This window comes from Dromiciops gliroides, chromosome 3 (genome assembly GCF_019393635.1).
Source record: "Dromiciops gliroides isolate mDroGli1 chromosome 3, mDroGli1.pri, whole genome shotgun sequence".
Taxonomy (NCBI): Eukaryota; Metazoa; Chordata; class Mammalia; order Microbiotheria; family Microbiotheriidae; genus Dromiciops; species Dromiciops gliroides.
Genome location: NC_057863.1, coordinates 178,778,705 through 178,793,722, shown reverse-complemented (window position 1 = coordinate 178,793,722; position 15,018 = coordinate 178,778,705). Strand labels below are relative to the sequence as shown.

The window sequence follows — 15,018 nt, the reverse complement described above, 5'->3', positions numbered from 1 at the left end:
CTGAGGTCAAATTTGAACTCAGGTACTTCTGAATCCAGGGCCGGTGCTCTATCCGCTGCGCCACCTTGCTGCCCTATCTCTCTCTTTCTTTATCAATTCAAGAGGCCATAAAGTAGAAGGGAGAGAAGGCAGATTTTTGCAGATTAAAATTTTTAATAAAAAAAAAATCAAAAGAAGAAAAACTATCCTCTTCATGCCCCCATCCCTAAGTGTTTGCCAGCAGAACCCAGGCATGCAGAAAAGATTAGGAAAAGAATGTTTTGGGGACACCAGCAGGAGTAGCGTCACCAATTTTTTTTCTCTATATCAAGAACAAAGCACCTGCCACATCATATTGCAAATGAACCAAAGAACGTAAACCCAGCCATGAAACTAATGCATAAAGTATAAAGGTATAGTTACCATAAGAGCAACTATGAGGAAAGAGGGATTTAGAACATTTAAGCTTTTACCTGTAGGCCGAATTTCACGGCTTTGCATTATGCTTTAATTCTTTAATCTAATTTTATTTTCTGATTACTACTTTTCATTGTTGGACCCAACTGCTATCATATGTAGGAAAAAGGTATTTATTGGTGATTGACCAAAATCAACTACTAAGTGTCCTAAAAATATATCAAGAGGCTATCTTGGGGTCTACAATTTTGCAAGCATTTTGTTGGCTGAAAATTTTTGCTAAACAAACAAACTTTAAGGTGTGTCTTCACAGTCAAGGAGGAACTCAATAAGACACTAAAGAACAATTGCGCAAGATTACTTAGCTACACAGAGAAGCTCCAAAATTCCCAGCTTTTATTCCTTCTGTCAATTCGCTGGGTGACCTGACCTCTCCTTCAGGGAGCTAAAGGTGATGCTCAGGATTGAAACCATATCGACCAAAACAGCAACACGAAGTAGAACTGTGTAATCAGATGACCAACTGCTAGGAAAGTAAGCCAGAGAAACCAGGCATAAACTCTAATCTTCTGTGATTCCATCAGCTAACAGGAAGGGAAAGAAGCTTTGCAAATAGAACATTTGTTGATAATCAAGAGGGACAATTCCCCATAGGTGTTCTGCGCTGCATGTTTCCCTAAAACATAAGCATTGCCTTTAAGTCATTCTCTCATTCATCCACTCCAAACACAAGGTGAAATCAAAGTGATCTCAGAGGGTCTCACATTTGGATTCCAGAAGACTTGGTTCAAATCTGATTTTGATACCTACTAGTTGTGTGATCCTGAGGCAACATACAACTTTGCTAAGCCTCAGGTTCTTTATCTGTAAAACAAGGGGATGGATTAGCTAGCTTAAGGGTCCTTTCTAGCTGTAAATCTATGAATGCCCTGTGCTTCATGAGTCTAAGAGTGGCACCTAGTCTTATGGATGATGCCATGCATTAAATGGTCTGTAATATAACACCTCCAGTACAAGTATTCTATATTTGGTTTTATCATAAATGCATACTCTCTTAAGAAGAAAAAGGCTCTTTTCTCTACGACCTATGGTGATCTTAAATTGTACAGTAATCTATAGGATTCACCTGGAGTAAGATGGATTAGAATGGAATGCTTGATTTGGAGACAGAGACCCTGAGAACTAGTCATGTGAACTTGGATAAGTCACTTACCTCTTCAGAAGGTCCCTTCAACTCTTAAAATCTTATAATTGTCATGTTGAGTGACTGAGTATGAAAATAGAGTATGGCACAGAGAAGAGAGACAGAATATTTTTAGCTATCTTGGGGAACTGATATCTTTAAAATAGCCTACTACACCAGTATATTTGCATTATATCGCACGTGAAAAAAGTATATTTCAAGCAGATAAAGTATTCTTTCTTTCTCCCTTCCCCTATGGATGCAAAAACCCTAAAATGGCAACCCATTTTTATTCGTTGGATAAGTCATTTCTCTAGGCCTTCTCAGTGCTATTGGGGATCAAGTGAGATAACATATATTTTTAAGTAAAAGTGTTAAATAAAATTCCAAATTGAAATAGGAATGGTAGGAGTATTACTCTGGTAGCCAGGGCCCAGTTTCATAATGTTGACCCTGTTTAGCTCAGAAGCAGCTCCAGGACTACCCAGAGTATCCTAAGACCACAGGCCCCATGGGGCCCAGTATGTGGTGGAGGAGTTCATCCTCCACCCCTTAGTCTGGACCACTTCAAAGCTGATGGTATGCAGTGTTTGGTACAGTCAGGGATTTTGTACAACCTATCTGTTAAACCCAAATTATATAGAGCAGAGAAAAGGACAGATTCTGGTTTATGTGGCAAAATGAAACATCTCTACCATAACAACTGAACACAAATTTTTTCCAATAAGATGACATTTAATAGGTATAAATGCAAAGTCTTACATGGATTCAAAACATCAATCTCACAAATACAGAATGGGGCAGATGTGGCTAAACAACAAGTGAAATAGACTTGAAGGTTGCAAACTCAATATGAGCTAACAGCTAAAAAGCCAGTTTCAAGCCCGGCTGCATCAAGGGAGGTGGGATGTCCAGCATTGAGGAGGCATTCCACACTAGCCACAGCATATCTAGGGGACTTTATTCAGCTCTCTAACTAGATATTTTTTTAGAGAGCCAATGATCTGCTTCTGAGCCTCAAAGGTCAAAGTTTGAGGGGAAAAGGACTCATTTATGTTTTCTAAATCGTAAATGTAGGGGAGCTCCATCCCCTGCTTTTCTGGGGCTCCTGTAAGTCAGGGACTGGCAGGGTAGTACTTAAATCCAAGTGGGTTAATACCTGAGACAAAGAGAATGAGATTATGGGGCCTTCAAGGAATGCAACAAGGGTAACATAGTTGTCTCTGAACAACTGACCTTGTCTTCACCATGTCAAATACAATTGCAGAGCAAGTTGTGGAAAAAGTCAGCTAGTGTGTAATCAAAATGTTCAGGGTTCTCAAGTTAGAATGGAAAGACAGTGGCTATAGAGATGAAATCTTTTTTTTTTTAAAGAGATGAAATCTTGGCAATTTAAAGTCTATTACATAGTAACCTCCTATCCATAGCCCTTTTCCTTCCCTCTGTAGGCCTCCCTCCTCCATTCCATCCTCCGGAAATTCCAGCCATTGAGACTTTTGATATAGCAACGGGCATTGTGCAAATATTCTTTGGCGTCTGTGTATAATAATAACTCTAATCCCTGTATGGTAGAAACTCCTTAAACTTTTGGATTACCTAATTGTCACTTTGGTGAGTTTTCCTGTCTCTGTGATATTGTTTCTGATGGGTGCTGTATTGGACTGCATCATGGAAACTTCTGCTATGCTGGTGAGAATTTACTCTGCATGAATAGCAGCTGCATGAGATCTGTTCCTTTAACCATGGGGGCACTTAAACAACAGGCTGGAATTATGCAAATGTTTAACTATGTAACTTATTATGCCCAGCTCAACTTGTCATCACTTGTACCAGAACGTTGAAAATTCATTTAGAATTGAGGTTTCCTTGTTGCATTGATTGAATCAAAGTGAGCAAACCTGACCAGAAAATTCCAGTCACTTTGGAAATACAAGTCTAGATTTCAAACTTCTGGGAGTATTGAGGTGGGGGAGAGGGGGGAGATGGAGAAAGGAGTGGGAGAATGAGACAAATTCTCTCTCAGAGTTTAAAATTAATTGGAAAGATAAGGAATCCATTGAGATTTTTTTAAAGCTAGAGAACTGAGTTATGGATGGGAGATATTTGAGCTCCTTTTGAAGCAATGCCTAATTTCAGAGAGAATTCGTCTCTATTGCCGGCATGCTTCTGGCTTAGCAGAAAGGGAGGGTGAGGTAACCTCACAGTTATCCTCTGCTAATATACCCTGTGAAAGGGAAACATTCACTGAAGATGATGGGAATTTTAACTAAGTATCAGTGGCAGGTACATCCCTAGGCCTGGCTTGGCCTACTGATGTAGGTTATAATTAGAGAGATAAAAGATGTTTTGAATTAGTCCTGGAAGCCTTTTGGATCAAGTGGAATGATGCCATTTGTTTTTCTCCTTGGGAGGTCCTCTGGGATCCTTGGGAGAGAGCCAAGGTCCCTCTCTTGCTTCCTTCACCCAGACTCGAACGTTTCTGGGTTGCAGCAATGTCTCCATCTGGCTGAAGTGGGTGGGCCTGCTCCTTACTCCAGAATTTATTTTTCCTGAAATTGACCACTGAAGTCTATGTAGCACAAGAAGCTATGTCTTCTTCTACCAACCATTGTCCAAAAGGTGAGAATATTGTTACTGCTGCTCTGATAGCCAAGGATAGTTGCAAGTTCACATATCTCAGTGATAGATGATGTCTTGCTTACCATTTTCCTTGGAAATTCTCTCACGACTGGTTGCCTTGCAGCAGAAGAGAAGGGGGGCTTTGAGGAGACCATCCAGATTTGTTCCTTCATGTTCTCTCACTTACTGGAGACAAATACGTAGGGAAGTGGCAAAAGTAATTGGCAGTAATTTTCCTGAGATGCATCCTTTGTCCTTTGTGTTTTATTGTTTTAAAAATCAGATTTGCCAGACCAGTGTACACCATATCCCTGTGAGAGAAAGGGAACAGTAAACTGTCAGGATCTGATGGGTGACTTTCTACTGCCAATGTAAAGCTAGGCTGGAGTGAAGAACTTGTGAACAAGGTAAAAAATGCCTTCTGACCTATTGATATCTTCTCTTGCTCACTACTCACCTCACCTGATAGCTTAAGAGCTAGGACATATAGTTCTTTGACCTAGATGAGTGATCAGAGTCAGGTGCCCCAGGGACCCTCCTAAGGAATAAGCCCTCCCCCCCATTATAATATCTATTTTCTCATTACTTGGTTTTTTGTTTTGTTTTGTTTTGTTTTTGTTTGTTGGTGAGGCAATTGAGGTTAAGTGACTTGCCCAGGGTCACACAGCTAGTAAGTGTCAAGTGTCTGAGGCCGGATTTGAACTCAGGTCTCCTGAATCCAGGGCCGGTGCTCTATCCACTGAGCCACCTAGCTGCCCCTCTCTCATTACTAGTTAACCAATTCAGAGTTGATAGCCACCCTCAGGAACACATTTCTACATTCCATATAAGCATGGAGTGGGTTCCACAAAGGGTCGTTGCATTTAAGAGTGCATTGATGCATTTTTATTGATTATCTACTAAAATGATTATTAAAATAATCAATTACCCAATAAAAACGAGCTAGGACATAGCTCTTTGCATGATAGAGAAGACGGAACACTATATTTGGAGTTGAGCTTATTTTGGTACCCAGTCTTGGCCCACCTGGTTTCTTTGCTGTGTGACCTTGGGCAAGTCACTTAACCTCTGCTAGTGAGTTTCCTCACCGGCAAAATGGTGGAGATAATACCTTAGGACCTACCCTTACAAAATGTTGTTGTGAAGAAAGCCTTTTATAAATCACTATTTAAAATGGAGAAATTATATACAAATCTGTTTGAATTCAGAGGATAGGGACACACAATCTTTTCTTCTGTCAGTCTCTTATGTCCTTCTCTCCTCTCTCTCATTTCCCTTCTGCTAATTGCAATGAGTGCTGAACCCCTTGTCCTTGCCCAAGCACAGGATTCCTAGCTCTAACCTGTGGCAAAACAGGGGAGGAATAGAATTCCTTCTTTGTATCATCAGCTGGGGGATAGGAACAGGGAATATGAGAAGGGAGAAGAAATTATCTTTAAAGTTGGAACCCTATTGGGTTCCAAGAAGAGAGCCTGACATGTGTTCTATATGTGTTCAGATCTTGCTATCCATGTCAATCACATGTTCTTCCAATTCAAACATCTATGACATCCCCAACATTGGGCTGACATGGCCCAGAAACCAAAGTGAGGGGTGACAGGACATTTCCCCGGGGGCTATTGCAAAGCCAAATTATCCTCGGGTGGAAATGCTACAGGTATAGTTTGCCCATATTTTAACAATATATTTGATAAAGTCTCTCATGCTATTCTTATGGAAAAGATGGAGAGATGTGGGCTAATAACAGGATAATGAGATTTATTCAGAACAGAGATTGATCGCTGTTTAGTGGCTACTTCCAAAGGGTCTCCCATTGGGTGTCCCAAGGATTTGTGTTTGACCCTGTGCTATTTAACATTTTTATCCATAACTTAGATAAAGGCATAGATGGCTAATGTTCAGGTGACCCAAGGTGAGGGAATAGAATCAGGTTCCAAAAAATAACTGACAGGCCAGAACCAGTATTCTCAATTGAATGAAATCAGGTTGTAATAGACTCCACCATTACAGGATGAAGGAAATGACTAGATAGCAGTTTCTCTGAAAGAGATCTAGGGGATTAGAGGAATTTTAAGTTCACTATGATTCAACAGTGTGATATGACAGCTCCTCCCTGCCCCCCCAAAAAAAAGCTATAATTTGATATAGGGCTTTTGAGAAATAAGAAAGAGAAAATACTGTTGTATTCTGTTCTAGTCAAACCCATCTGGTTTATTGTCATCATTACTGGACACTATGTCTTTAGAAAGATATTGTTCAACTGAAGAATTTCCAAAAGGCGGGCCACAAGGATGGTAAAGGTCACAAGTTCAGGCCATACAAAGACTGCTAGAAAGAACAAGTGATGTTTAGTCTGGAGAGAAGAATATAGTATAGGGGAACATAGTAGCTATCTTCAGGAATCAAAGGGCCACCCATGGAAGAGTAGTTTGGTTACTATTCTTCTTAGCCCCAGAGGCAGAACTAGGAGAAATAATTGGAAATAGGCAAATTTAGGCATGGTACTTCCTATCAGAGAGCCCCAAATGGAGTGAGCTGCCTCTGGAAGTGGGTTCCCTCCCCCAAGCCTTGTGTGTCATGGAGGGGACTGTTTTGTGGTTGTGGTTAGTAAGATGGCTTCCGAGGTCCCTGCCACTCCAGAGATTCTAGCTGCCCATATTGAGAAATAGGAGTACCTGAGTTCAAATCTGGCCTCAGACACTTAACACTTACTGGCTGTGTAACCCCTGGGCAAGCTCACTTAAACCCCAATTGCCTCACCAATAAATAAATAAACAAACAAACAAACAAATAATAAAAAAAGAAATAGGGGGAGCACTAGGTTGGCACAGTGGATAGAAACACCAGCCCTGGAGTCAGGAGGACTTTATATCAAATCCAGCCACAGACACTTAACACTTACTAGCTGTGTGACCCTGGGCAAGTCACTTAACCCCAATTGCCTTCACCAAAAAGAGATAAATAGGGAGAAAGCTATGGGGGAGCTTTCTCCAAAAAGATAAAAAAGGAAAAAAGCCAGTCTGGTAGAGCACAAAAACATCTAGCCTGAGGGATCTAGAATCTGCTTACAACTCTGCCATTAATTAGCTAGATGAGTCACCTTGGCCCTGCTCTGGGCTTTCACTTCCACATCTATCAAATGAGGGGGTCAGCCTAACTGTATGACCCAGGGATAATCACTTAACCCTCTCTGTTGCCTCAATACCTCATCTGCAAAACGGAGAGGTGGTAATCAATAGTCTCTAAAGGCCTTTTCATCCCTGAATCTATGATCTTCTGAACCTGTGCCTACAAGAGTGTTTTATATGAGCAGCATGGTTTCAGGGGAAGGGGAATTGGACCAAGAGTTCAAAGATCTAGATTCTAGTGCTAGCTCTTTCAGGAACTGGCTCTGACCTTGGATAAATGGCCTAACTTCTGTACCCTATTTGCTACATCTATAAAAATGAGTGGTTTGGATTAGCTTGATCTCTAAAGGTCCTTTCCAGCCTAAGATCTATGATTTTCTGAGTCTACTGAGTCTAGTTTCTACTGGTTTCCTGCCTTTTTTTTTTAAACATGGGGCAGTGAGGGTTAAGTGACTTGCGCAGGATCACACAGCTAGTGTCAAGTGTCTGAGGCGGATTTGAACACAGATCCTCCTGAATCCAAAGCCGGTGCTTTATTAACTGAGCCACCTAGCTGCCTTGCCTCCCCTCCTTCCCTTTCCTGCTTAATAACAACTTTATGACTTTTAAAGCCCTATGTTTAAGACCTGACCAAAGGGCAGCTAAGTGGCACAGTAGATAAAGCACCAGCCCTGGATTCAGGAGTTCAAATCCAGCCTCAGACACTTGATACTAACTAGCTGTGTGACCCTGGGAAGTCACTTAACCCTCATTGTCCCACAAAAATAAAAAATAAAAACAAATGAAGAAATGAATGAAGAAATGAAGAAAGAAAGAAAGAAAGACCTGACCAAAAAGGGTCCCGTGAAGTGTCTTTTTCACCCAAGATAATAATTCTGAAATTTGGGTCAACACCTGAGGGCTACCCATCAGTTTGAGGGCCTGGGAACAGATATGACATAGGACATACACTATTATAAAATCTCTTTATGCCATCATACCCAAGTTTCTGCTTTCCAGCCATCCCAAGTTACCATTGTCTTTACTTTTAGATGTCAATGAATGTAACCACCAGAATGGGGGCTGCAATCAAATCTGTTCCAACCAGGTTGGTGGCTTCTCTTGCACATGTTACAGTGGCTACTATCTCCTTCCCAACAATAAGACCTGTGAAGGTAAGGAAACTTCTACTTGGACTCATTAAGACGTTCAAAGCTGTGAGTCAGTGGGGGCCACTTGGCAGTTGTGCATTAGTACACTATAACTCTCCCTCTAGGTATTCCTCTACCTTTTGTGCCCCTTAACCGCCTTTTTTCCTCTGCAATTGTGCCTTTCTGATTGCAGCTGCTGGAGAACTATGGGACCTTTTCTAATTGTGGGCAGAGAGGGGAGAGGAGCCGGGGGAAAGTCAGTACATGCCTAGGCATGCCAGTGGTCCCGAGGCTCTACTCTCCAACACCATAACATTAAAATGACTCACCGGAGAATTGTGGGTTGGAACTGGCCTAGATTGGTCCAGCTGATCAGCCCTCACATCCTGACTTGGGAAGAGGGGAGAGGCCTTGGCAGGGCCAATTGTTATGACTCTTTCCAGTCTCGATGGGCTTATTATACACAAGTTTGCTGTTTTGGCATTGCTTTTTATGCTGGGGATGGAACTCACAGCTGGGGACATTTCAAGAGGAACTATGCCAATATCAGGGTGGGTCACTGGGCTTAATGTAGCCTGCTGATAAAAAACAAAAACCCCATGTGCCTCTCATTTACCCACTGAGCCCCTACTGATTGATTGTCCCAACTAACTATTCCTACTAGAACATTGTACATTTCATGGTCTCCTCTCAAATATTCTAATCCAGAAAGGATGATTAGCTCATCTGGCCTCTCTATCCTTGCTTCTTCTTTAGAAAATGCCCTTGGGCAGCTAGGTGGCAGTGGATAAAGCACCAGCCCTGGATTCAGGAGGGCTGAGTTCAAATCCTGCCTCAGACACTTGACACTTATTAGTTGTGTGACCCTGGGCAAGTCACTTAACCCTCATTGTCCCGCAAAAATAAACAAACAAACAAATAAATAATAACAATAACAAGACAAAAAAGATACTGATATATTTTCTTTCTTTCGTTTTTTTGTTTTTGTTTTGCAGGGCAATGAGGGTTAAGTGATTTGTCCAGGGTCACACAGCTAGTAAGTGTTATTGTCTGAGTCTGGATTTGAACTCAGGTTCTCCTGAATCCAGGGCCGGTGCTTTATCCACTGCACCACCTAGCTGCCCCGATATATTTTCTTTAAAAAAAATGTCCTTTAAGTCTGTGTTTAGAGAGAGGGATGCATGGGAGCCACTCCACATGAGATCTGGCTGTACCCTGCTTACACAAAGTACCACATAGGCTTTTAATATTGCACCCAAGTCTGCCAATGAGGTTAATTTTCTCCCCCTCCAGGAGAACATGAGTTCAAATCTGGACTCGGACATTTACTGTCTATGTGACCCTGGGCAAGCCATTTAACCTATAGTTACTCAGTTTCCTCAAATATAAGATGGAGTTATTGACAGCATCTACATCACAGGATTGTTGTGAGGATCAAATGAGATATATATATATATTTTAAAAAAAACTTAGAACAGTACCCAGCACATAGTAGGTACTGTATAAATGTTTATCCCTTCCCTCCCTACATCCTACATTTATTATGAGGATCCAAAGAAAAGTGTTTTACAAACCCTAGAGCTGCATGTAAATGTCAGACTTTGCATTGCCTTGTCATCATAACTGTTTGCCTTGCATCATATCCAAGTCAGGCACAATGAACTTTAAACCTAAAAGGTGAATTGTTTTGGAAAGATTACTAGCAGGATTTATTTAATCTCTCTTTTAAGATCTCCAAAGATGGAAATTTTCACATCTACCATCAAGATCTAGTCTGACTACCTGTTGCTCTGCTAGTCTAGAGTGGATTGAACATAACTGAAAGTGAGTTAGGTGTCTGGAGTTCTCATGATCCTGGCTCTCCTGTTACCCAGCTTGTGACTTCCCTTATGTGTGACTTCTTCCCTTAGCTTCTGGGTCCTCACACATAAAATGAGCACGTTGGACTAGATGATGACAAGGCATCTTTCAGCTCTAACATTCCTCCCTTCCTTTTAGAATATTAGAGTCCCTTGTTTCCTTCAAAAGTTAGCTTAAACATTCCTACCCTTTTTCTGATTCCCTGTCCCCAGCAACTAGTTTGCTCCCCTCAATTCTTTGTCCATATTTTGTACATACATAAGTAACATGTTTTCTCCCCTGCAAAGACTCTTTGCACCCCCAGACTGTTTTGTTTGTCTTTGTACCTCTGCACAGCGTAGGCATTTAATTGTTGAATGAAGCATTTAGGACTCTAAACAGTGCAATTGAAAAAAATCCCCTATTTCTATTTATCATTTAAGGCTAATTTTTAAAACTCAGTCCCTACTTTAATTCAAACAACCATTTATCAGGCACCTGCAAAGTGGAAGGCCCTGTGCTTAGACACTGAGACAGCACTGACAAAAAATGAAATATTTTTCCTGCCCTCAAGGAGTTTACATTCAAGTAGGGGTTATAATGGATTCAGAGATAAGTAAATAAAAGGCAATTTGAGGAGGGAGAGACCACTAACTCACAACTGTCAGGCATCAGGAAAGACTTTGGAGGATAATAGATTAGCACCCAGAATGGGACAGCTCTTCCTGAAGGCTATAATCCAACCAAAGTTAGCTTCCTAAAAGCTAAGACCCCCATTTCTTTTTACCTTTATACAAGACCTTCTTTTCTGCCTCTGTGATTCAGTGTCCCCCTTTTCTCAACCCTCTCCAGTCTCTCTACCTCCCTTTTGGTGATCAACAAAACCTTTCCCTAATAAGGGCCTTTGGTAATCAGAATACAATAGAAGGTTCACTTCCTGTCCTTGAATTTTATCTCAAAGTTTTTAATTTAGCCTGGAATCATGGCATGTCTTTTTTCCCAAGACAGCTTGACATTGCTGACTCATTCAGGTGCATTCAGGTGCAGGCCTGCATGAGCAGGCCACTGCCCATGGAAATAGTGCTTCAGGACACCGAATTAGTATAATACCCAGTCTAGAGGAGCATTCTTGGATGCTGTGGGTGCACTCTCATACACTCACAACTTTCTCTTTACTTTTATGATACGTATTTTAACTCTGGAACTCCATATTTATGGACAAATGAATCTTGGAAACTTGGGGCTCAACTGTCCTTGTCCTTTTTTTGGCAAAGGAGGAAAAATCCAGATCTTTCAGATCAAAGCAATCGCTGCCCGTGTGATTCAGAAATGCTAGGGCAGTGCTGCGCAAAGTCAGTCAATCAAGCATTTATTAAGCATTTACCATGTGCCTAGTGCTAGGTTCTGGGGATAACAAAGAAAAGCAAAAGATGGTCTCTTCTCTCAAGGAGCTCACAGCCTAAGCAAAGAACTTTGTAAAAGCAGGCTGTGTATAAGATAAATGGCAAATTAAATAACTTTGTTAAAACAGGCTGTGTATAAGATAAACAGGAAATAATCAAAGAGAGATAACATTAAAAGAAAGGGGGATCAGAAAAGGCTTCTGGTAGAAGTTAGGGATTTTAGTTGGGATTTGAAGGAAGCCAGGAGGAGAGAGTTCCAGGGACAGCTTAGAGAAAATGCCCAGGAGGGTCTTATTCAAGGAACAGCAAAAAGACCAGTGTCACTGGACCATAGAGTATGTGTGTAGGGGGGTGTACAAGGTATAATTAGACTCAAAAGGGGGCAGCTAGGTGGTTGCAGTGGATAAAGCACCAGCCCTGGATTCAGGAGGACCTGAGTTCAATCTGGCCTCAGATGCTTGACACATACTAGCTGTGTGACTGGGCAAGTCACTTAACCCTCATTGCCCCACCAAAAAAAAATTAGACTCAAAAGATGAAGGAGGCACCTTATGAAGGGCTTTGAACACCAAACACAGGATTTTCTGTTTGATACTGGAGCTGACAGAGAGTCACGGATCTTATTGAGTAGGGAAGTGACGCAGTCAGATCTAAACTTTAGGAAGATCACTTTGCCAGCCACGTGGATGATGGACTAGACTGAAGAGAAGCTTTTGGCAAGCACACCCACCAGCAGGCTATTGCTATAGCCAGGCATGAGATGATTAGGACCTGTGGGGGTGGGGTGACAATGACAGAGGAGAGAAGGGGGCATATGGGAAAGATGTTATAAAGATAAAATCCACAAGCCTTGGAAACATTGCATATGGGGAATGAAAGAGGAGGAGTCTAGGTGAGTGGGAGGATGGGATAGAAGTGAGGAAGAGGGGAGGGTTGGGGTCAGGAGAGGTGGAACTAGACCAATCAATTAGATTTCACAGAACCTCCAAAGAGATGGCAAGGTCAGGCATGAATAAGAGTATGGGGGGCAACTAGATGGGGCAGCGGATAGAGCACCAGCCCTGGACTCCAGAGGACCTGAGTTCAAATATGACCTCAGACACTTACTAGCTGTGTGAACCTAGAGAAGCCGTTTAAGCCCAATTGCCTTCCCCCACCCCCCAAAAAAGTATCAGACTTGGAATCAGGAAGACTCAGGTTCAAATCTTGCTTTAAGGCATTAACTGTACAATTTTTTGACATCACTTAACCCTTTTCAGATTCAACTTTTCCCTCTTTAAAAAATTGATAACAATAGCACTGACCTTACCGGTTTGCTGTGAGAGATCAAATAAGACAACATATATAAAGAGTCTTACCAACATTAAAGCTCTATAGAAATGCTATTATTATTATTATTTTGGTGGTTCCCAGAAAAATAAGGCAAGGAACACTAAGCAGAATCAAGGGCTCCTTCAACCTCAGCTACAGGAGACAGAAACGCAAGACTTTTGAGTTGTCTGGCTCGCTTTGCTTTCTGCACAGGTGACCGCAGAGGCCGCCCTTTTTGAAGACCTTGGGTTGCATGCCCATTTTGTTCTGAGCAGTGCTCTTTGGTCTGTGTTGGCAAAGGGTTCTGACCTGCCCAGTCTCTTTTTTTTGGAGGTGAAGGGAAGGGGTTGGAGCAGGACTGGGGAAGGTGGGGGAGACTCGTGTAGGGTCATGGCTATCAGGGCAGGCCGGCTGCAGGCTGCCTCAGTGGATGTAGTTGTCCTCTTGTTTTGGTTGTCAGCATGAATGCTCTTTTCAAGGGGCCTTCTTCCCTTCTGATGGTGGTGAGCTCTGCTGGCAGCCTGAGTTTTCCATGCTTGCTGCCAATACTACACAGCTGTAACTTCCTTCTGAGTGGAGCTTTAAAAGTATTTACTTGACCTAACTCTAATCAGGCTGTTTCCCTCAGCCATTGAGAGCACTGAGGTTGTTTGTGGTTATTATTGAACATTTGTTTTAAACACTACTAAGAAATGGAGGTGGTAAGTGTAAGAAGGAGAATTTCGGGGTAGGGAACTTGTTCAAGTGTGGAAATCAGAAAACTGGATAAGAAGGGGTCGGATTCTATAGGAAACTAATTCTGGACCCTCACACGTCTCCATCTCCAAGTATGCATCCATTTACACTTAGATTCAATAAGCTTATGGTACTTCTACTGTTCCCCATCTCCACCTGCTCAACTGGCCTTTAGGTAACAAAAGCCAAATGACTGAGTGGAGAATGCTGGGGTTTGGAGTCAGAAATGGTTTAAAATCTAGCCTCTAACACTTGCCAGCTGTGTGATCATGGGCATGATCATTACCTTCTCTGGGCTCAGTTTCTTTATCTGTGAAATAAGATTGATAATACCAGTTGTAGCTACCTCATGGGAGCATTCTAGGGATGACAAAAAGATAAGAATTTAAAGCTACGTTTAAATGGCAGCTGTTAGTAAGAAGGCTCCATGGCGTGGTGGATTGAATGCTCGAGGCTTGGAGTGGGGCCAACCTGAGTTCAAATCTGGTCTCTGGTATTTGCTAGCTATATGACCTTGGGCACATTACTATATCTTTGAGTGCCTCAAGAAACTTCCTAGGACTTAGGTACTCAAGTCATGTGATACATTAGGTCAGACTACATAGGTGAAGGGAGATTCCAATGTGAATGAACCTCACTGATCCTTCATCCATCATTATTATTCCATAAAGTTGGGTCATTGGGTTTTTTTGTTTGTTTGTTTTGCTTTGTTTTGTTTTTGCAGGGCAATGAGGGTTAAGTGACTTGCTCAGGGTCACACAGCTAGTAAGTGTCAAGTGTCCGAGGTTGAATTTGAACTCAGGTCCTCCTGAATCCAGGGCCAGTGCTTAATCCACTAATACCTCCTAGCTGCCCCCTATTCCATAAAGTTAGACAGGAGCAATTTAGGTGCCTCCCTGGTTCATGAGAGAAATTTGGAAAAAGCAATGGACCCAGAATCGGGGAGGATTAGATATATGGGCTGGATCTGACACATACTGTCTGTACAAGACACCTCTCTGAACCTATTTCCACATCTGTAAAATGAGCATATAATAGCACCTATCATGCAGGATTATTGTGAAGTTCAATTAAGATGATGTATGTGAGGGGCTTTGCAGAGAGCTAACTGCAAATCTATATTATTTTGAAAAAATTTTCCAAAGGGTTCAGAGTATCATAGTATCATATATTTATTTCTGAAAGGGACCTCAGACACCATCCCAATCAACCCCCCTCATTTTATAGATAAGAAAATTGATATTCAAAGATATTAAGTGGCTTGCACAGGGTTA

General features: G+C 41.8%; 1 protein-coding gene across 1 annotated transcript in view; it reads left to right on the top strand.

Moving 5' to 3' along the window:
• GAS6 (growth arrest specific 6) overlaps positions 1-15,018 on the top strand; it is a 101,974-nt gene that overhangs the window by 55,929 nt on the left and 31,027 nt on the right. Inside the window, 3 exon segments of the mRNA XM_043990631.1 lie at positions 4,482-4,552; positions 4,554-4,605; positions 8,358-8,480. Coding sequence (XP_043846566.1) covers positions 4,482-4,552; positions 4,554-4,605; positions 8,358-8,480 — 246 coding nt within the window.